Source organism: Genypterus blacodes, unplaced genomic scaffold (assembly GCF_046128005.1).
Source record: "Genypterus blacodes isolate CSIRO-AG114 ecotype Tasmania unplaced genomic scaffold, CSIRO-AGI_Gbla_v1 ptg000044l_1, whole genome shotgun sequence".
NCBI classification, from domain to species: domain Eukaryota; kingdom Metazoa; phylum Chordata; class Actinopteri; order Ophidiiformes; family Ophidiidae; genus Genypterus; species Genypterus blacodes.
Window position 1 is genome coordinate 8977185 of NW_027466857.1, and position 22545 is coordinate 8999729.

The 22545-nt window shown below is 43.9% G+C and overlaps 1 protein-coding gene across 1 annotated transcript; it reads right to left on the minus strand.

Moving 5' to 3' along the window:
• Positions 1-592: 592 nt before the first annotated feature.
• fgf13a (fibroblast growth factor 13a) lies at positions 593-21482 on the minus strand. Its single transcript, XM_076149066.1, has 5 exons — positions 21293-21482; positions 19052-19162; positions 15066-15169; positions 4615-4813; positions 593-2546 (listed from the first exon to the last, which is right to left on the minus strand). The coding sequence occupies exons 1-5, from the start codon at positions 21480-21482 to the stop codon at positions 2410-2412; spliced, it is 741 nt and encodes a 246-aa protein (XP_076005181.1). The 3' UTR covers positions 593-2409.
• Positions 21483-22545: the final 1063 nt, after the last annotated feature.

Below are 22545 nucleotides of genomic sequence, written 5' to 3' on the forward strand. Positions count from 1 at the left end.
TATTGCATTAAAGACCTCTGCCAGATATTTTGCCCATCAAATATGAGTGTTTCCTTTGTGCGTGGCTAATTATGTCAAGAGTGGTTTGATCATGTACAGATTGCAGATCCTCTCATTAGGAGGAGCATTGAGGCAGATGGTTGGATGTGCTTTGGCCCAAACTTGATTTATCCCTTGGGAGGAGAGGGAAATATCAAAAATGACATTATCTTATTTTGTCAAGGCAGCACTCGATGTGAAAACAGCGCTGGAGCCATTTCCCAACTTGACTACTCCACTCACAAATCCAACAGCAACATCGATTCATTAGATAGAGTAAGACACGCCATATAAGCCTGACCCTAAGCCTTGGCTCTGAGGGCAATTAAAGGCATAGCCTCTCATGCAAGTCTGTGGTAGTTCCAGTAGTTCCTTGAGGGAGAAGGGCCTATTACGCTAGAATGCAGCATCAGCCTCCAAACGTTCAAAATTCCCACATCCCAAGTTTTTCTGTTTTTCTATTGCTGTAGACTGGAAAACATGGAAAGACAGACAAGAAAGTCTGACACAATTTAAAAGTATATCTTAATATAAACATTTTTATTCAGTGCATTTTGTGTATACAACAAATAATAAACAACTGGAAGGTATCAGGCAACCACAACGTTTGCCTGTATATGTTGTTTTTTATCAGTTAGCCTGGTAGTTTGGAACACATGATCCAACGTGGGTTAATACACATAGCCTACATCATGCAGCTCTAGACCAGAATTCCCTGCTTTCTCCCATGCAACAGATAGTTTCAACTTATACAAACCACCTCCGGAGGAAAACCGGGAAAAGAAAGCCTCCCCGAAGCATGTATCAGAAAGAGGTTATGCAGCCGAAGGGGAAGAGTACATAGCCCAAAAAAGGGTCCTTTTTGTACATAATCGTGTTTGTACATGCCCTGTGCAAGAAAGGGAATATTCTTTTCTTGTTTTTTTCCACTTTTACAAATATGACATATCCTATAAAATGTTAAGCCACCTAAAAGTCAACAGTATTCTTTTTTTTATTTTTTTAATATAGAAAATATCGTCACCACAATAAGTTACTCAAACACATAACGAGCATCCTGGGAACAGGCTTCACCGTATTCCTGTATCAGTCAATAGAAGTCGACAAAAAAGGATGGCTGGGTGGAGAAGCGGGAGGGGGGGTGGCTGGGTTGAAGTATGACACAAGCACAAGGTGGGAGAGGGGGGGGACAGAGCACAAGGACGAGAACACAGATACACTTGACACGGTGGAAACGGAAGGGGAAGGGGACACTGAACAGTTCTTTCATACCTCCGTCATAGAGCATTGAACATCGAGCACGCTGCCACCATCCAATGTTTGAAAATCACTTCCCTTTTCTCTATCGGTTCACTTTTCCTTAAAGACCTTAGCTTTCCCTCACTCTCTCACCGAAAACGTATGATGACAAAAAAAACAAAACAAGTTCCAACTATGCCTTTATACTGGCTTGGTTTTCAACAGCTTAAAGGGACGCTCTTTCACTTCTGTCTTTGGTGTGCTGGAACCCTTTCCAAAGACAAAACTGCAACAAAAACACTAATACTGAAGGAAGAGGACAAGAGGGGACGAAAACCCCTCCCCCAAGACCAGTTGTCAAATAAAAAGCTCTCAGCTAATTCAGAAAATTAGCAAAAAAAAACAAGGTGCAGCAGCTGTGGCATCTCAGGGGGGAAACAAAAACTGCAAAGAGCCACGCTGTCCCCTCGTGTTTCAGGTCAGCTGAACATAGGCTTCATTTTCCCATGCTAGAGAGCTCAGTCTCTGAGCGTGTGCATTAGGACACAGGAGAGCTACCGTCTGGCTGGCGGTCGCCCCGACAACACCGGGCTGTGCCACGCCAGGAGGGTTATAGGCTTTGTATTCACAGAAGCGTGGACGAGGCAAAGAACAGGGCCTGTACTGCGCCAACCTCAGCCTGGTAGACCAGCGCTGTCACTGGCTGCCTGAACACCTCCGTGTCTAACTCCCTGTTCTTACCTGACAGGTGGATGAGTGGTTGGCATCTATGTGACCTAAGAAAATCGTACATTGAAAATAAGGAAAAATTTACCAACTAAAAGATGAGCTAACTCGCAATCATAAATCTCAAGACCAAAAGAAATGTAACTAGTTTGTATTTTTAAAGTCCAGAATGTGTGCCGATAATTTTCTTACTACTGCAGCTGTGGTGAGATGGACACACTGACTGACCAAAGTGGTGCCTAACTGGGTTTAATAGGTGGGCGTGTGCGTGAGTGCATGTGGTTTGTTGCTGTAGCTATGTCCTCAACCGCTGATTGGAGAGAGAAGTCTGCTTGGGTTGACACTCTGCTGGAGGTAAGGTTTCGTGGTTTCTGTCCCAGGCTTTTGGGGAATCGGGCTGCTGGGCTACGTTGACTCATTCTGGCTAACGGCTTTGCCTCCGTTGAGCATGGCGGAGGCACTCCGACTCTTGGTGGGCGTGCCGCTGCCGGAGCGGGAAAACTCTGTCAAGTCGTGGAGGGAAGGCTCTCTGTACATGGCCACTGTGGAAACACGAAGAACGAGTGGATTAGATATGTGAATGTGTTGATCACAGATGGCATAACAAGACAAAAAACTAGTTCTCTGGAAAAGTGGAGCAGAGCAAACCAGGTTAGATTTGAGGAAAGGCGATTTCCATGTCCGCATTATAAATTCAGAAGCTGATAGTGCTTTAGCTTTGCTGTGTTTGCAGCAGCGGCTCGAGCTGCACCTCGGCAGCCACTTCTCAAAAGAAACATCAGTAATTCGAGGTTCACAGTCTTTGGTTTCAGGATGTCATTAACGTCCTTCTGCCCAGAATGCTATTTGATGTTTCGTTCCTTTGGGAGTCTGTGGCTGAAAGTGCAAACCCAGCCCTTCACACACTTCTCCTTAGTCCAGCATTTTTGTTCCAGCAGCAATCCAGTGATCCTCCCTGTGTACACACATCAATCAAAGGCAGGGCGGTAGGGGGCTTCAGAGGGGACCTGCTGATGATTGGTATCAGCCTTGTTAGTGAGGTTATCATATGGTATGATTAGAATGGTGGGTCACTGACCTCAGGGGTATGACATTTCCTCAACAATACTCCTGCACTTCATCTTTTCATGGCTATTCCCACTAACAACCATCCATCTTGTCATTAATTCATCCCTCCACAATCTTCCCGGCACTTTCATCGACAGACTCACACCACTTGATGGACTACACACTCTAGCGTTTGAGGCAGCTCTTTGTGGTATTGCATCGAGGAAGAGTTCTAAACGGGTGTTCCTGTTTTCAGTTTGAAGGACACACGCTGATCTCGCACACGCCGGAGGAAGACAGAATAAGTGAAACCGAGGCTGGAAGCTGGAGGGCAGTGAGTAATGGTTGTTGCCGTCGCCAGTACACAGACTGTTTATTAATTGGTGTCCTGTAACGGCGCCTCTGCCTCTGGGTGTTTGTGAGATGTTTCCCTTACAAAGCTTCGTTTATGTATACCTCCCTTCCCTCCTAACCAAATGTATTTTTTCTCAGTTTTGAACTAAAACCAATATCACCCTTGAGGAATTAATACTTAAATCCTCATTTTCTCCTTCTCTGTATTTCTCTCTCATTATGAAGTGAGGCTATCATTCTCTGCTGTGTTGCTCTGAGTGTGTTTGAGACCCCCTGGATGTTGCGGCAAATGGAAGTGAAAAGGATCACACAGATTCTTATTAATGAGATATTGGCTGGAGCTACACTACCCATCAAAAGAAAAGGTGCCCTCACTTTAAGGGAACAGAAGAAATTAGGAATTTGATCACAATCTCCGATATCCACCTCTGCAAAACCTGGCTAATAATGAATAAACAAACAAATAAACTAGCTCACCTCAATGTTTCTAACAATTTTTTTCTTATTCTTTCTTTTCTTTTTCTTTCTTTGTACTGGGGCCCCATCATATCGCCTACTTAGTGATGGGCATGTGATGCTTAGTGTTACTGTTAGGAGGCAGTAGGGTGACGCCTGTACACTCAAAATAAAGGAATGCAACCTTAAATGCATAATAAGTTTTTCTTTTCTCACTGGTTGAGTAGTTTGGTGCTTGAAGCCTCCGTTGTTACACCCACGAAAATATTCACCTGACTGCTTTGATCCCACTGAGGCCAAAGCAGACTCTCTCTCTCTTCCTCTCTGTTGACAGGTAAATCTGTGTCTTGTTGGAGATGAAAGGACCGTTCCCTTTTAAGCAGCGAGAACAGAACCATTCCTCCCTCTCTCCTCCCTCTTTCCCTCTGTTGTCCACACGCAGCCCCCTCCCCCCACCCCCCCCCCCCACACACACACACAACCCCCCATAGCCAGGATGGGTGCGGCTCTCTGCGACTTGACTGCAAAAAAACACATATAGTCAAGTTTATAGAAATATTCACCCCGCAGACAATGGCTTGGCCTCATTCTGCACTGTACCGTTAGTGGAGTGTGACTAGCTGGAAGGGGTGGGTGAGGGGGGCTGAAACGCTCCGTGCCACTGTCCCTCTGCCGTCACTTGAAAAGTGACAGTGCCGAATAATCAGATCCTTGGTGCACATACAAGCTCTTATTTTGTTATTGCCGGCTCACCTTTCATCGGTTTGGGAAGGAAGTGGGCTGCTGGCTTGTTCTTCTTGACGTGGTTCCCCTTCATGATTTCTCCTTCTTTGTTCAGACCGAGGTACCAGCCCCTGCCCGACTGCTGCTGCCGGTAGATCATGGAGGAGTACGTTACATAATAGTTCTCGAACACCGACTCCTTGAATTTGCACTCCGGTGTGAAGTGTTCCTGGAGGAAAAAGGGAAGGAGGAGCAGATTTAGTGAGAGAAACGTTTCTCAGCCATCCAGGCCATCGGATGTCTAGCAGTTAAGTATTACTGCCAGTTGTTTGTGATGTCATTAAATACAACTTAATAATTGTATGTCCAACAGTCCAACACACTGGGACACAAAAAAGAGTGAAGGTACCAGCAAAAACCTTAAGCCCCTACATGAAAGATTCTGTCTCTTGCGAGTGCTCAAATTCCATTAATTCCATTTACAGTGGTAAATAATGTAGCACTGCATGACATAGATAGCTGTGATTTGACAGATACAGAGCAGCATTAATAAAACATACAGCCGAGATAAGAGTGTATTCTCATTTTGCTCCTAGCTGTTAATTATATATGGGCGGTTCATTCTTCCAGACAATTGTGCCCTGAATTTAAGATGTTGTCAAACATCCAAAGTCATTACCATCATCCGGTACTACAGACAGGAAATGATTAAGCAGTGTTCACTTGCAGGTTTTGCTGTGTTCTGCATGGATGATGTCTGTGTGTGTGCGTGTGTGTGTGTGTGTTTGTGTGTGTGTTTGATCTCCATCCATGTTTTCAATGACATCCTGATGCTCCCTATATCTCTTTTACTAATGAACTGGCTGTTTCATGAAGCATAGCTCCGAGGGATCCTTTAGAGACGTGTGCTTCACTTTCCCTCACCGTTTGGTTTAGACTCCAGTGCCTGTGTAGGATTTGGCCATTAACTCTGCACCAGTGTGGCTGATGTTTATTCCCCCCGGGGGTAAGATTGTGTGCAAGTGTGCGTTTGTGTTTGACTGCATGGACGTACAGTGTGTGTGTGTGTGTGTGTGTGTGTGTGTGTGTGTGTGTGTGTGTGTGTGTGTGTGTGTGTGTGTGTGTGCACGCGTGTGTGTGTGCGTGTGCATCCAATTTGTAAAGCTCTTTGGGCGATGTGTCTACGAAACAGAATCTAATCATTTAGAAGAAGACATAATCCCCCCAAGAGAGAGATAGAGGGACAGTTTGTGTGAGGGAAAGGCAGCAGATGACAACTGAATCAACAGAGTGTTGCTTCTGCTGTATTCTTTCTTTTGACAGAATGGGCACTTTATCTGAAAATGAAAACACACTCCGTCACAGCTATGGGATCTAAAACTCACAAGTCACACACATTTGGAAAGGCCAACAGGTTACGCACCGAATGGGCAACACAAAGAGATGGAAGGAGAAGGATTGATGCCTCTTTCAGATCTGAGGCAGCTCCACCCACAGAGCAGCTCTCCATTAAAACAACATCACCTGGGCGCCTGTGAGTGGCAAGAGGGATGACGCGTCTCCCGGGGGCAAAACACCCGCTGCCAGATCATGACAATCAATATGTCACCATCAGACAGGCAGTCATCAATAACAGCCTCTCTGCTTTTTTACCTCTTCCCCAGCGACGTTGCTTACATGCCACATTAACATGACTTCACAGGACAGAGCGAGGCTTGCGTCTGCCATTCTGTTCTGAGTTCGCCATACAATTAAAACGAAGTTGTGTCAAAAGATCATCCCCCTCTGTCACTTATGCCTTCAACGTCCATACCAGACAGGAATCAGTGTTTGTCACATCACCTTAATGGGGATGCATCCTGTTAGCTCAGCGATGGTTCTCAGCCAAGTTGCAGCCTCACAGTGGTACCAAACACTCTATTTGAATGGATGCTCAAGCACACCGGGAGGGCCTGGAGAACCAGCTGGGAGCAGACGGTCTTACCACTCAGCGGATATTGAGGGCTTCCCATATGATTCTTATGTTGGACAGCGAGCACAACCACAACAAAATAATTGAAGGTTTGACAAGATGTAGGCTCCACTGCAGCCAAGTTAAGGTCAAGGGTCATGGATGATGTGCTCACATGTTTTAATTAATTTAGCAGCATTTTGACTTATGCTTGGCAGTTCTTCCAATCGTGGAAATGTTATATACTAAATCTGTGTGTCGAAATTGAAGTTGTAACAACCCTGCGCCAGCCAGGTTCTTTCGAAAATCATGCATGTGGCGTCAAGTTAAGTGAGCCGATGTGAGATTTATAATGGGGGTCTGCGTGACTGAAGCGATTCCTGTCACGACATTGTCAACACTTACCATAAACACCCACCCGCTTTATCAGGAAGTCATATTAGTTGCTGTGCTCAAAGTCTGCAGAACTGTTAGAAGGGGAGAAATGGAGAGGCTATATATAGCACACCAAAAAAGCTGCACAGATTGTTTTGAAATGTTCTCTCGCATCTAATGCGACAATGTTCTTGGCTGCTTCTTATTTACGGGTGTACAAAGCAAACGCGCTTTTTTAGTGTTATTAGTTATAACGTGGTCATTGTTTGCTAAACTCATGATGTGAGGTGGCCGCAGAGGCTCCAGTTTGATTCAATCGCGTTAAAGCACAAACTGTATCTGTAGTGTCTAACCAGTTACTTGGTTTTCAATAGTGCAAGCTTTGAGCTGACGCCACAGAAATCGATATCTATTAGAGGCTGCTGTCTGCACTTAGTCCTGCCTTGGATCTCAGCCTCAGCCTAGACAAGTGAGGGATATCTACAGTGTACTGCCTGTGTGTAGTGACCAGAGGCTTTCATTTGTCTGCTCTGTGCATCAACTTCTTTATCTGCTGTGGCTGTGGGTATCTCTTTAGGACTCCATTACCGGTAGTGTGACTTTGTCTCTGTGCCCGACAGTGAGACTTTCCGTTATACTCACGTCCACATTTAGACTCACTTGCCACCTTGCACATTCTTTGCCCTTTTCGTTTTTAAGTTTATATTTGAATATAAACTCTTGCCTCTTGAAAATAAGTAACTCTGGGATGAATAGGCTGCTACAGTAGACTGAGTGGCCATCTCATTCCTGTGAACACTCTTACCTTGAGTCTTTTCACACTTTAAAAAGATGCCCAGGGGAGTCATAGCGACATACATAACCATGCTGCTGGCACTGGTCTGCTCTTACTGATGGATTCAGGGGCGATAAGGTCATTAAGAACCAATTGAACGGCTGTATAAATCTAATGAAGGAGTGAATTCAACATATAATTTCTATCTGACATGACGATTAACTATAATTCTGACAATGATACCAAGGAAAGAAATTCATGCGACTACACAGACATCCCCAGTAATGTGCTATACAGTCAAATAGTCTGGTCTCTATATGTATCCATAAGCATACTAATGCAAACAGGAAAAATGTGAATACAGGAAGCACCACAGCAGGAGAAGAAGTAGTACAAATTAGTTTCATGTTTCTAATGCTGTGCTTTCCTTCCTTCTGCTCTCCATCCACACATTACAGTAAACTCACGTGTCGGGTTAGAGCTCTTGTCTAGACCGGAGGAGACAGCTCTGTTATATTCTCTCCCTGCTTATTTAATCACATACAACTCTTTCTCTGTTTCTCATCCATCATTTTTTTCAACCCTTCTCTTCCTCCTTTTCTTCTCATCTCCCTCTGGTCAGCCTGATTAGCAGCAGCCGTCTTAGGAAAAGGCTGTGTTGCATCCGCTTCACTTATACCCAAGCAGCGATTCCTGGCTAAGGGGGTGGGGGGGAAGCTGGGCTCTTGAGCCAGCCTTTCTGTTCTACCTCTAATAATGAGCTTATGTGGATTTGGCCGGCTACAGTCGCCCTGGAGAAGAATACAAGTCTATTGATAAACAGACACATAGAGACAAATGCAGGCACACTTTGGAGCCAAGATGGAGGCGAGGCTGTTGGCCGGCGCTTGTGCACTGGAGCAGGTCCACAACGGACCCGCCGGGCTGAAATAGCAGCAATCTCCCTTTCTACTGTAGCATTAATGTGATCGAAAGAACCATTGATATGATTTTGAAAAGCCTCCAGCAGTCAATAACATACCTATTGTGCACTGGAACCACTCGCGGTGAAAAAAAGCTCACATCACTTTAATCACCACTCCAGTGCCAGGTGGAGCGAAGGAAAATCACTTTAGAAATAAAAAAGAAGACACCATCTGCATAGGAATAATATCGTTCCTGTCATCTCGCTACCCCCACATCTGTGTCGTGGGTTTGGCTAAATGGACTTTTAATGATCCCATTACACTACGATGGCTTTTCCTTGAAATATGCAACTCAGACAACACACCCATACACACACAAGTGCAAGTGCAAGCTCCTCTGTAAAAGCTGACACTGTCACAGCACCGCGCTACATATCCTACACATGTTGTTAGCAGATGCACTTTATTTAAGTTGAATTTTCCCCAACTTCTATCTGTGCTTAGTGGCCTCCATAGTCGTATTGCTGACTGATCCTGATGTTTCCGGAGTTTCGCAGATGCATTCATATAGGAAAAGTGCTTAATTAGATTTTTATTGATTGGCTGATCTCTTTTAAAATGGGCTAATTAGGCTGAAGGAGAATGAGACTGCATGGTATCACGTACACATCCAATTTGGATGTACATGCTGAGTAGTCATGAACTTTTTTAGATGTTCCATGCCCTCTCTCCTCTTCAGTAGCCATCAGAATACGACCAATATTCCTCTTTTACATAAAAATGTAACACACAGGGACATGTTTAATGCATTTTTCTCTGATATCACTGTTAAAAAGTTGGGATGTGGGACGAGGCAGGATATTTGGCACAATAAAACTAAATTTTTTAAGTTTTAAAACATTGCTGGAAGATATATAAAGAAAGGGCCAAATGTACAAAAAAATAGAGATTATAAAACACTTGTACTGCTTTACTTTAGTGCATATCTGCCAAATTTTACTCAATACGAATAAATGAGCCAATACTGTGTGATAATATTATCAGCTTGCCAATAAGGGTTAGGTTCTCACTTCAGCAGAATCATTTGAAAACAGTTTTTATATGCCAAACGTTTTTGCTCGCCCTTTTCAGAGCGTGGAAGTTTTTTAACTATAGTTTTAATTAAAAATAGCTTACTTAATATCCACACTGCTGAACAAGATAGATATTGACTTGAAATGGAAGCATCACATGTTGTTTTAAGATATCAGTGAAGGGGAAAATGGTTAAAGTCTGGTTTGGACTTCAGGTTTTATCCCGTTCTTTTAAATAAGCATTAACATCTTAGCTGTTTAAATGTTCCCTTACAGTTTTAATCAAAGCCGACATCTACCTTACCTCTGTGTTTCCTGCAAATACACAAATTCACTCATACTTCTTAAAAAGCACATCTTCTGTCATGAGAAGATTATGTTTCGATTTAATGCAATAGAGGAAATCCCGGCTTATGTTCTCGCTATACTGCCTAAGCTCTCTGCCTATAGGGGGAGATGGTGATTAGCTGATGCAAGTGTTGAGTGTATAACATACTGACGGAGGCTTCTATACACAGCAGTAATATCAATGAATGTAGCACGCACATGCACGCACGCACACACACACACACACACACACAAACACACCGTCCCTTTGAGAATCCTCTTATACACAATTACACAATCAAATGGTGGTTAGGATAACTGGAAAATGAATCTTCCATTAGCAACCCAGCCATGTCAAGAAAACACTATCAATTATGATGCACTCTCAAACAACATTCTGTTGGCTTCAGGGGAGTAATTACCCAATAATGTTTTCCTGATCCAATCAGTAAGAGGAGAAATGCTAACATAATGGATGAGATCTCCTCTGTAAAGATATTGGCGAGATTCTAGACAAGATGCGCCAAATCAATGCTTCACACTGCCCCCTGTGTATTCAGCTGTCCCATCAAAACTAAAATGACACCCATTATGCCAATAGCATCAGGGCTGAGTGCTGCTCCAGCTTCTGTGCAGTCACATTAATGCTTGCGAGACTCACAAAAGCCTAATGCTACGGCTGGGCAGTGAAGACAAATCTCTCTAAATGCTGCTTTTCAATGTCCCGGCCCGTTTCAATAGAGTGGAAGTGGACTGAAACGTAGCCTTTTGTTTTGCTTTTGTTTGTGAATAAATTGGGTAGCTTAAAGCTGTTGGAAAATAGACCCAAACACAAACAAACACACCCACTTTCAGACCAGCAGCGCACACACAGACACACACTTGTGCACACTACACGTGTGCGCCCTACACAAGGTAGTTAATGACACAGCTCACTGGAGTGAGACTATACAACAGTGGTTATTTACCAAAGGCACAGCGCTTATTAAATGGTTGTGATGGGGTGTGAGCTAACCACATACAGTACGTAACAGGAGAGAACTAAAAACCACATCAAACATGCCTCAGAAAGTTTGCCCTCTTCTATGTCTATCTGGATACCATATAAGGAGAACGACGTTTCACAGGGGACTTGCATTTACACCCTAACATTAAAAAATGCTCCCCTTAACCTGGATTCCGCCTGCATTGTGATCACATCTCAGTAGACGGGTTGTTGGTTATATAAGCCTGGGGTTCTGACTTGCCTCATGGATGAGCTTGTAACTATTTTTGTGTGAGCTGTCGACAGGCACAACATCGAGCAGCAATGCCCTTTATTAGCGATAGCAAGTGGATGACATTTTCAACTACCTACAGTCAACTTCTTCTCAGTGCTGCAGTTGTTTGGATCGCATTGAGATCTGATCACAATGCCACCCCGACCACATTGATATGTCTCAATCTGATCCTGCACACAATCCGGTAGCACTGTGCCTCTTCCTCAAACAATAGCCTTGGTGCTCTGCCTTTCTGACACACACTCCACCCCACAGGGAACGTGTACACAGACAGCGACACAGACCCCCCTGTCTCGTTGCTGATTTAACATTGTCCATGTTGCTTTTTAGTAAGCAGTGTTAAGCATGTCGTCTTACATGTGCAGCAGCTCATTAATACTGGTTTCACTTGTGGTGTGGGCAATAGCGTGATATTAATGAATTACCCCCCATGGTGTATAATCGAGGCCTTGCTGATTAATTATCTGCTCCCCAAGTCCCCTAAACCTTCCATTTTACACCCATTCACACACACACACATACACACACACACCAGGCTAGACGTAATTCAACTGGAGCCACAGTGACTCACATTAATTCAAGCCAAACAGGAAATTGATGACACCACTTTAAAGGTACCTGTGAGCAATGAGGACAGTGCTTAGCTCATGAGCTAAAAATACACCACCACATAAAAAAACTTCTGATTCATTAGAACTATTCACATGTTAAGGATACTAACACAGTATCTCTGCCCCTTTGCAGATTCTTTAAGATGACGTTTTCTTGTGGTTTTTCGGGATATAACAGAAGACACCATGGGCAAGATGTGCCTCTACTTTTGCAGAGAGGATAAAGTAAAAAACAAACAAACTTAATTGATTCCTCTTCTCCCACACGCTTACACTGATGGATGAATACATTTTCACTGGTGCATTCCACCTCACCCACACATATGCACTCTTTGTCCAGTTGCTCTCACTCTCTCTCTCTCTCTCTCTTTTTTTTCCTCTTGTATGTACAGAATACACATTCATGTACAAACAGCTGCACATACACGTGAGGCGGTCCAATTCTCTGACAGCAAGTGACATTATGAGCTGGAACCATCATGTCAGAATGGACCTAGAACTAGAACTTAGATGTATAATTTACTATATATACATTAGCATTTGCATGTAAATTATAAATTAAGTATACTGTGTATGTCATGAATCTGCTTTCACTCTGTATATGCATTCATGCATGCATGCATACACACACACACACACACACACGCACACAGATATGTCAACCCAGTGAGCGTCATCTGTTGTCGCATCATTAGTGATTGGGGATCTCCCTGACATGCTGGCCTGCCATTGGATGGTTAAAAAATGAGTGACTTTAAGGCAGCCTTGTGTCACAGCACCAGTAGGCAGATGGCTACACATCCAATTCCATCTCTAATTCCGCTAAAACAGAAAGCGTTAAAACCCCTCCCCCAACTGCATTCCCCTTTCACACAGCTCCATCATGCAGTGCATCTCACCACAGAGCGGGTAAATGATCCATAGACAATATCCAGAAATATCATTTACATTCCAAAAAACTCATAAGAGAGAATAAAAGGCTAAATCAATGCATGACAGTTTGCCATTAGGGGTTTCAACTCATTACCTTCAATCTTTACTCAACACACGACAGCTTTTTTTTCTGCTTTTTGCCTGCAATTCACACTACACATTTACTTTTCCGTGTGCAGGTCCAACAGGAAAGGTTATTATTGACAGAATCACACACCGAATACCACCATATCAGTTGTAAAACAGCATTTTTAGGATGTTGGTGTGGATTCACATCAGAATCTTGCATCTAAAAGAAAACATTGTTTGGGGTGGGAGGATATAACAAATACTGTTAGCACTAAGTTCACATTATTTTGGCACTTAACTATAAACTAACAAACTTAACTACAAAACCAAAATAATCTACATTATGTAATCCATGGGTAAAACAAACATTACAAATCACAAGATACATGTTTACAGCATTCATATGACAAATACATGCAATTGTTCCAGATTCAATCCAACTGGGATTCAGCAGATTGCTCGCGTGTCGCTGATAAACAATATAGCTTCTACTGCTTGTAGAGCCTTTGCCAGCAGGATCCATCTTCATTAAATTAAACTTGCATCTTGCTGCATATGCTTAATTACTGACAGCTAAAACTCATATCATTAAAATCACTCGCTGGGAGCCGTGGATTGCTGGGGAGCCCTGTTAAACACAGAGAGTATGTGGTGTGTGTTTGTGTGTGTGTGTGTGTGTGTGTGTGCTCAGAGGTTAAAGGAGTATGTTTTTTTTCAATTATTTTGTATATTCCCCTCAGGGATGTTTAGCTGGGTCAACCCCCATGGTTCTGTTTCCAAACCGTTGCTAGCTCTCATTAAAATGTAATTATAGTCCGACCGTACAACGTTCTCGACAGGCTACAGCTATTACGCTGTCATTCAATTGGTCTTTCCACAACTGAACACGTTTTCTTCTTGTCAAACAATTTGATTTACACTTGATTAAATTATTAAAATACAGAGTACTACTACCTGCTCTACCTCAGGTTACAACACACTTGCCACACTATTCCAGCCTGTCAAGCCGGTAGAGTAGTAGTGGCATATACTGTATATATGGTGCTCTAATATTTATTCTTCATCCATTTTCATTCTTTATTAAATCAAAACAAAATACACTAATATAAAGTTTCAATTAAAACACTTTTATTACTTGAAATGTATTACTTAAATGAAACTCTGGCATTCATCTATATATGGAGCAACATAACGAATATCAGCTTTAGTGTAGCAGAGCATGTTTAATAAGCCTACTAATATAAAAAGACATCATAGTATATATTCAATTAAATGAATAACAGTTACAGTACATAATTGACTTAATAAGCATATTTTGCTGTCTTTCTTCCATAGGCAAGTCTGCATGAACATTTGCATGCCTCGCTCAAAGGCACTTCAGCAGGACAGATGTTTTCTGAAAGCAGCGCTTTTAAGTTTCCTTCTTCCATAATCACATTTCTGCCCCAGTAAGAGATAATTTGTCAGCAGCAGAGTAAAGAGCTAAGAGAGCCTGGAGTAGGTCACATCCGTCGCCTTTCTGAGCTTGTTTCCATCAATCAGGATTGTCCCCGTCCACCGAGACCTTTTCAGTACAAAACAATCTTTACTAATTTGACTATGAGGGGTGTCTGTCATCAGGGTTGTCTGTCTGTTTGTGTGTCTGTGTGATTGTGTCTACAAGCCCTCTGGGTGCACATCCACACAGCCTGTCAGTTGTCTTAGTGATGCCTGCCACACGGAGCCATTGTGGCATTTGGGAGGAAGACTAACAGGCACATTGCTCAGCCTGCAACTGAATAATTCATCGCTTTTTTTAACACGTTTGATCAAAACACGCAGAGCCACCAGATATGTCCCTGTTTTTTGTGCTTTCCACCATTTTTCTTGTGTCTGAACTACATCAGAAAACACCGCTGTTGATCTGGTCGGGGTGAGGAAGAGGTATGTCTGAGCAGGCACAGTCAGAGACCAAGTTTCCACATGTTGGATAATTACATGCAACGAAAAACAAAGAAAAACAAAGAGATATAACAACTTTTGTTATATCTATCTCTGCTTCCTCTGGTAATGGATTTGTTTCGCTCATATTCCCATTGCTCATGTCACCACAACAACCGGCACACATGTAGTCTGCAGACAGCTGCCACTGGAAACGAAGCCCGGACTCACAACGTGCACACACACACACTCAGACACTCACCGACGTGTACAGGAACCCCTCGCTGTTCATGGCCAGGTAGAGTTTGGTCTGCACCCCCTGGATGGCCACCACTCGCAGCCCCACGGGAATGAGGTTGAACATGGCTGAGGAGAGAGAATCAACAACAAAGAGAGAAATTTAAAAACAATTTCAGTTAATTTCTCATGTTTCAATGCCAGATGACACTTAAGTGATGTTTACACGGATAGATGACGAGTTGATTGCTGCTATTACACAGTGAAAATGTCAGACAGATCAGCTGGAGGCAGAGAGGGGGGATGCGTTTCCTCTCCTGCCACGCCGGCTCCAGCTGTTGTCAGGCAGGTGGATTAGCTCGGGACAGGGGCAGCGACATGCCCGCTCGCTGTCACTGTGCACGGGTGGGCGAGCTTTGGGCACCAGATGGAGTTTGGGTGAGGGACTTGGTTTCCTCCTCCTGTGCCAGCTGTCACACCTGCACCCGACTCTAAGGTAATTGGCTTGGGACAGGTTAAAGCATGTGGAGCCCAGTGACACATGAGGGGCTCAGGCAAACAGAGAGAGAGAGAGAGAGAGGGGCACACACAGCCAGCAAGCCATTGGTTTGCTTCCTCTTTGATGATAAATAGACTCAATGTTTAAAACTACCTGATCAACTATTCTGTACAGCATCTGGTATGGAAACCATCTTCAGCCCACACACAATATGTGTAACTGTGTCTGACAACAGCCATCAAATGGATATAAATAACACCAAGCCACACATTCCAGCTTAACAAAGAATTACACTCAACACATAGGATCACATGCATGAGTACGTTCACATCCTTTATTCATGGTTGCAGTACAAAAGAGTGCACACTTAATTAATCTAAAAACATAAATGACACAAGTGGAACGGAATATTGAATGTGTATTGTATGGGATATCTCCTCACATGAGATACTCCTCTGCCTAATTACACTTCTGACTGTGTTTTTGCAGAAGCTTCTAGCACAGGACCCGAGGGCTGAATCATGTTCCTAACAAGGCACCTGAGAGCCTGAAAGTGTTATACACACACCTGATTAACCTCATTATTTGCGGTTATCTATGCTTCTTTATTTAACTCTTTTTATACGACTGTCTCGGGTGAATCGCACACTAGTGACTCACTCTGCGTGTCGTTCCTCTAACCCGTACGGACTGGATTGCACCTGGACTGCCATGGTGATAAGTGAGAGAGGAAACTAAACTTCCATTCTCACATGAGCCGAGCTGTGAGTCACAGTTTGCTCTGACTATAGGTCCTCTTGTCAACCACTTAGCAGATCCTATCTGCAGGCTCCTTTCAGCAAAGTGCTCTACAGAGGCTCTCCGATGGCCTTTGTTCCCCTCCCTCCCTCTCTCGCTCTCTCTCTTTCAATGCAGACCTCCCTCTCCTTAGTCATTCACTGTAAACAACTGGCAGAACGGAGCATCTTTTATTTACTCTGCAAACACTTATTACACAAATTCACAGTTTGATGGGACGGGGAGGCGTTTCAGGTGAGTCAAGTTTCAGAACAACAGCCAAAAACACCTCCTCGCTCTGTGACTCTGTCTCTCATCACCGTCGCCTCTTTGTGGATGTTTGTCTCTCACCCATTACATCCTTCTGTCTTTCATCCCTTCAAATGCTTCACGAAAGGTATTTTATTTCATTTCAACAACAACAAAGGAATTTGAGGAACCCTACTACTTTGCTGATGAGTGAGAAGCTGAAAGATTTACTGTTAGAAACAACTTGATTATATTTGATTGTTTTTATTCTAACAAACGTGATCTTTAGCTTGGTTGGTCATATTTCGCCAGATATTTTCTGCCAGAAACTTATTGTCACACGTCATTGAGACGACACCACCAGCAAACCTTCTCCACAAATCATCATTCATATTAACTCATCCTGGCAGCATTGTATGATGTCTCCACAGCTGCTGAGACAAACAATAAAGTCCCTGCATCATCGCCTTTACACAAACAGGGACAATATAGGAATTCAAATAGAAATTCTGCATGTTGATATCTTTTTTTAAACATTTGAAGGATCTCTAATCCTCCTCCTATGTGAGCCATTTCTTGTCCTCTTCTCACTCTCTCAGTTTTGTCCCTGCGTGTTCACACTCTCACTGCTATGCGTCCATCCGTGCACATCTGCAGTCCACTTCATTTCAGATGGATTACCAGCCGGTGCACTTTCAAGAGAGGAATCTCAATTACTACCTGACTCCTAGAGACACCTAAGCACACTAAAGAGGGCGACAGGGCCGCTGCCCACTCACGGACGTTTCCCCGGAACGCGACGAAAAAGAAGACGGAAGAGAAGGCCTGAGGGACAGTTGTCACAATTGCTCGCAGGCCGTCTCCGTGTCTCAGTTTAATTTAGTAGAAAGCGCGAGTCACCACCGATTAAATGTCATGATGACGGTTCTCAGTAATCCCGTGCGCTATTCATATCTGTACCCAGAGCATAGGGAACATATTATAATCATAACACTGAAAATAAGAGGGAGGTGGAGTGTAAAACTCAGGGGAAATTTATTTTAGCTTCAAATTGGAGTTGAATCATGAATACTGAAAGTACAGATAAGCAGGTTAAACATGTCTCTCCAAGAAAAGATTGAGAAACATATTAAAGTGACGAGTTTAAAAAAAATTTGACAGATCATTGAATTGTAAGATCTGTAATCTTTAAAGCAGTTTATAAATATTGCCGACAAGTATTGAAATCACAATTTTCAGTATACAAGGAAATAATCAATAGAAAACAAAATAAAAACCATTGGGATGTTTCAAAACTTGAGTAATTTCAATCAATCTTCCTTAATGAAAATGTCACTGAAATACCAAACTTGTTTACTACGGACAGTTGCATATAATGTATTTAATAAAAAGTAAATGCTGCAATAAAACACAGAATAGCAAAGTTCAAATTCTTGTTTTGTTTCTGTGTGTGTGTGCGCGCTCGTCAGTGTACGTGTGTGTGTGTGTGTGTGTGAGAGGGAGCATGCATTGGAGTAGGTCCTCTCCTACCATCACAAGACACCAGTGGTTCCGAGAGGACTGTACTCTCCGTCACCATGGAGACAAGCGCACCCAGCGCCTAACAACGCTATTTTTGGAGCAGAGCAAAGAGCTCCACACTCTCTCTCCTCTCTCTCTCTCTCTCTCTTTTTTTTCCGACTCAGCCACTCTCTTTAATTTACTCTTCAAAAAGCTGTTTTGGTGAGAATGTGAGCCAGTTGTTTTGTCGTTCCGGGCTGCAAGACAACAGACGTGATTGCGGGGAATTGATGTGGGAAGTGTTCTGTAATGCAGTGTGAGCATGTGTGCGTGTGTCTGTGTGCGTGTGTGTGTGTGTGAGCTTCAATTACAAGGTCTCAAATTGCTCTGACAACATCGTTCTAGCAAAGACATAATTTATTTTTCTCTTTTCAATTATGTGTGCGAAACATATGGTGCGTCATCTCCACAAAGAGACTAATTGAATAGGTCCTAATTCAAAGGCTCCTGGATCAATAAATCCATTTAGCGCCTGGATTATGCAGTAAATCAGTTTCTCAGCTGTGTTGATATGAGGCGCAGTGAACACACCATAGGTCACTAACTGCGGCACCGTCCTGCTCTAATCACCACGCCGTCTAATTACAAGTTGGTCCGTTTCTGCTGCATCGTTATCAGAGATGAGCGACTGTGATGTTGTTGAGGCATTGATCTCCTCAGTAATCTGTGTGTTGGAAAACAAAGAGCTGGTGGTTGTGATAGCAAAGATAAGGACGCATTACAACACAGAGATGTTAAAGAGGAAGGGAGGAGGATGTCAAAAAAACACTTATCAAGCTTCTTTGATTGAATGAAATCAAACTGCTCCTCAGCAAACCAAAGGACAAGACCGGGAGGAAAAGTCAAATGTCTCCCCTTGGACTACATGTGCATGGCAACGGCTGTGTGATGAAGATGAGGAGTGGAGTGTTGGGAGTCAAACTTACTGTAGCCATTGTCCTCCTCCTTCGTTCCATCGATGGTTCCGTCCGCCTGCAGCTGCAGGTGGAAACCTTGTCGACTGTAGAGCTTCGTCACGATCCCCTTCAGCTGGGGCTCTGTGGGCGCAGAGAGGAAACGGAGAGGGAAGCAGAGGGATGAAACAGCGGCCTATGAGGAGGCATTCTGAAGCCTGGATTTGGGTTTATGACAAAGCGGACTTAGCGGAAATGAGGTGGGAAACTTATTGCTCTATGTCCTGGATTCAGTGGTTCCTCAATCCGTCAATCCCACAATGTTTCATACATTCCAGTCCTCCCTGCTAAAGCCACTTGCTTGGCCTGGCACCTAAACCTGTTGTTGCTGTGCTGAACACATCTGCCTTAACAAAACAACAAGCAACACACATATATAAATGAGGAGAAGTGACTTCTGTGATTTTAACTTACTGTGTAGAAAACACATTGAGTTTTTGTTTGATATCACTGCAGCCACTCAGGAGCCTCAATCAGCGTAGCAGGGAGGGAGTGTGAGCACGTGTTAGTCAAATGAAACACTACACCAGGTGAACTCACTGATTAGGCCCTCGTCTCGTGGGCTGATGAGCACGTTCATTCTGATGTAGTGCTTGGTAGCTGTGACACATGTTTGGACTCAACTAAACTGTCCGGCGGTATACAAATGGAGTGTAATGACGTCCACGTATACCCATCTATCGTTAATGGAAGTGTAGGATCAAGCATGCACGAATTGAGGTTAACAGTATTCAAATGGGAAAATTATACTACAGCCTAATCGAGGTCGCTGTGAGCACTTTAGCAACACTTTGGCTCGGCGACAGTAAAGTGAGAGCACACATACTCCAGCAAATCGCATCGGATTATAAAAAAAAACAACTTTATGTCTGTGATCATATTTGGGCTTTTAACTTAGATCTGAGTGATGTAGCGCGAGAAAGAACAAGAAACTGTATCTATTTACGTAATGCAAATGAGGTTTTGCATAGAGCGGCTGTGAAGTGTTTACTGGATCGGATCGACCATATGCACTAAAAGGGGAAGGAACAGAAAAAGACCTTGGAAACTTTAAAGTGAACTGTATGTCTTCAGAATGAATATAAGCCCAGACTGTGTTACATCAGCTTTATATGTCCACTAAGAGCTAAGTGCTCTGCATTCCCCCAGTCCCTGTCCCCAGTGGAGTGTCCTTTACCGTGGTTTACCACACCTTTCATCTTCCCTTTCATCCCTCACCGCTGCCAACGCCAAGGTTACTTTTACTGCACGTGTCTCATCAGTCTATACATTTATATTCTGATCTCTTACTTACTTTTTCCTCATTCAGACAAAGGAAGTATTATGCGCAATTCCTGTTTGCTTTTCACTCCATGTATACCTGACACTACTCCAGACTAAACACACTGCTGCTGGTCCAGAGGAACACAGAAACTCGGACATTAATGGATGTGACTGCATGAATGAAAAGGACAAGACACAGGGGGTGTACAAGACCGATCTGTACGCAAGTGACACAATCAACACCAGCTGGACTTTGGTTCTGAGTAAGATATGAGCAATACGCAGATCACTCCCTGCACTCGATTTGTAGGAATGGCTACAAAGAGTGTAACACTGTCCTGTCGGTGCACTGAGGGAATAAGAGCTGTGGCCACTCTGGGTGTGTTTTGCAGCAATCAGTGGTGCAAATTGAAGAAATGACTTTGGAAATGATTCCTATTATAAAAACCAGGTAACTTAACTCTCTATCCTTTCACATTCACACAGCATCATTACCTCAGTGATCTACACGGCTTTAGAGGGATTCATCTCTGAGCACATCCACAGTAACAAACACTTCTACCCTCTATTTATAGCCAATAATCCGCTGAGAGAATTGCATGACAAACACTGATTGTCCATTTTGATTTGAACAGCGACTTAAACTGAAAGTGATTTTGAAAACACACTTATCGGGGTACTTTGGTGCATCTGCTCCAGCCTGGATTAAATAAGCGGACTGTGAAGGATGAAGCAGCGGTATAATAGATCCCTCAGCCGGGTTTGCGGTGTCATAGGTTACCCCCCCCCCCCCCTTCTGCTGCCACCAACTTTTACAAAATCATTAATCTTTTCAAAGAAACAGGAGAAATGCAGCACAGCCCTCGTCTTCTGTCCTTATTTCTTATGAAACACGAGAGCACAACACTGTTGCCAAAAGATTCAAAGTCTTGATTAAACCGCAGCACAGACCTGGTCGCCTCCTTCGCCTCTTCTTGGAGCCGAAGAGTTTGACCCGGGAGAACACGTTCAGCCGGCCAGGTTTCTCACAGCCTCCCTTGGCTTTGCTGGGGCTACTGACGCAGCGGCAGGCATTGGTCTTCTCCCGCTCCCTCGCCTGCCTCTTTTGGCGGATGAGGGAGCTGGCGATCGCCGCGGCCATGGCCAGTTTGGCGACGCTCTGGGAAAAACTTCCAGAGAAGCGCGGGAACAGAAGCCTGGATGCTGAGGGGAGCCGAGGGAGCAGCCGGAGGCAACAGCACCAACAACAAAGTCGTTTTTTGAAAAACAAGCTACTGCAGACACTATTAAAAAAAAGTCCCTTGGTGCTGTAGAAGCAGTTAGATGACGCTGAAACGAAGCGTTATTGCATGACTTTGCGCGTTATTTGGAAATTGTGCGCAGAATGTCCGAGAGAGGGAAAGAAAAGGCGATTAAAAAAAAAAAAAGCACCTTCCTCCATGTTCCTCCAACCGTGTCATTCCCTCCGCCACACCGCAACAAACACACACCGCCGCGTTCCTCCGCCGCACTTACACGGCCGCGCACATGGCGAGGCAGACGCGATATGAACCTGAACGCACCGCCAGCGGACGGAAAACACCTGTGACTTTCCTTCCTCTCTGCTGAAGCCTACATGGCGCTTTGGAGGAGGCAGAGGGAGAAGAGCGTCTGTAAGAGCGCAGATCACCACGGAGACGCTCTTTTGCTTATCTCTCTATTTGAAGGCGCCTCATTCTGGACGCAGCAGCTTCTTTTTTCCTCCCCACGGAGCCCCTGAGCAAAAGCTACACTGCTGCTGCTGAGAGCTTCACACCTACAACCTGGAGAGGAGAAAGCTCGGTGGGGAGGAGGGAGGCAGAGGGGAGCGCGGATTCTCTCTGCGCACACGTGTGAGAGAGTGTGGCCATCATTTATACTCCACATGCAGAGACGAGGGAGAGAGAGAGAGAAAGAATGAGGGAGAGAATGAAACCCCTATTGATTTATTTTCGGCAAAACTGGACATATAATCAAGCAGAACTACTGCTGCTGCTGTCGAATAGGAACAGAGGTGTATATATTGCATATGTAAAGCCCATATGCATATACAGGAGGGATTTAAACAACAAATATCATTGAAACTTTGTGGGGAGAAAGCAGTGGTGCAGCAACTAAGCATCATCACTCAGCATAAAAGAGTGAACATGGTGCAGTAAGCAGTGATTGTATCATTTGTGCTCCTA

Bases quoted from the DNA above. Each gene is read 5' to 3' on its own strand.
- fgf13a (XM_076149066.1), bottom strand. From the start codon at position 21,482: ATGGCCGCGGCGATCGCCAGCTCCCTCATCCGCCAAAAGAGGCAGGCG. The intron at 19,163-21,292 runs GTCTGTGCTGCG...CTGCGCCCACAG, and splicing joins GAGGCGAAGGAGGCGACCAG to AGCCCCAGCTGAAGGGGATC. The intron at 4,814-15,065 runs GTGAGTGTCTGA...TTTTTCCTCCAG, and splicing joins AGGGGTTCCTGTACACGTCG to GAACACTTCACACCGGAGTG.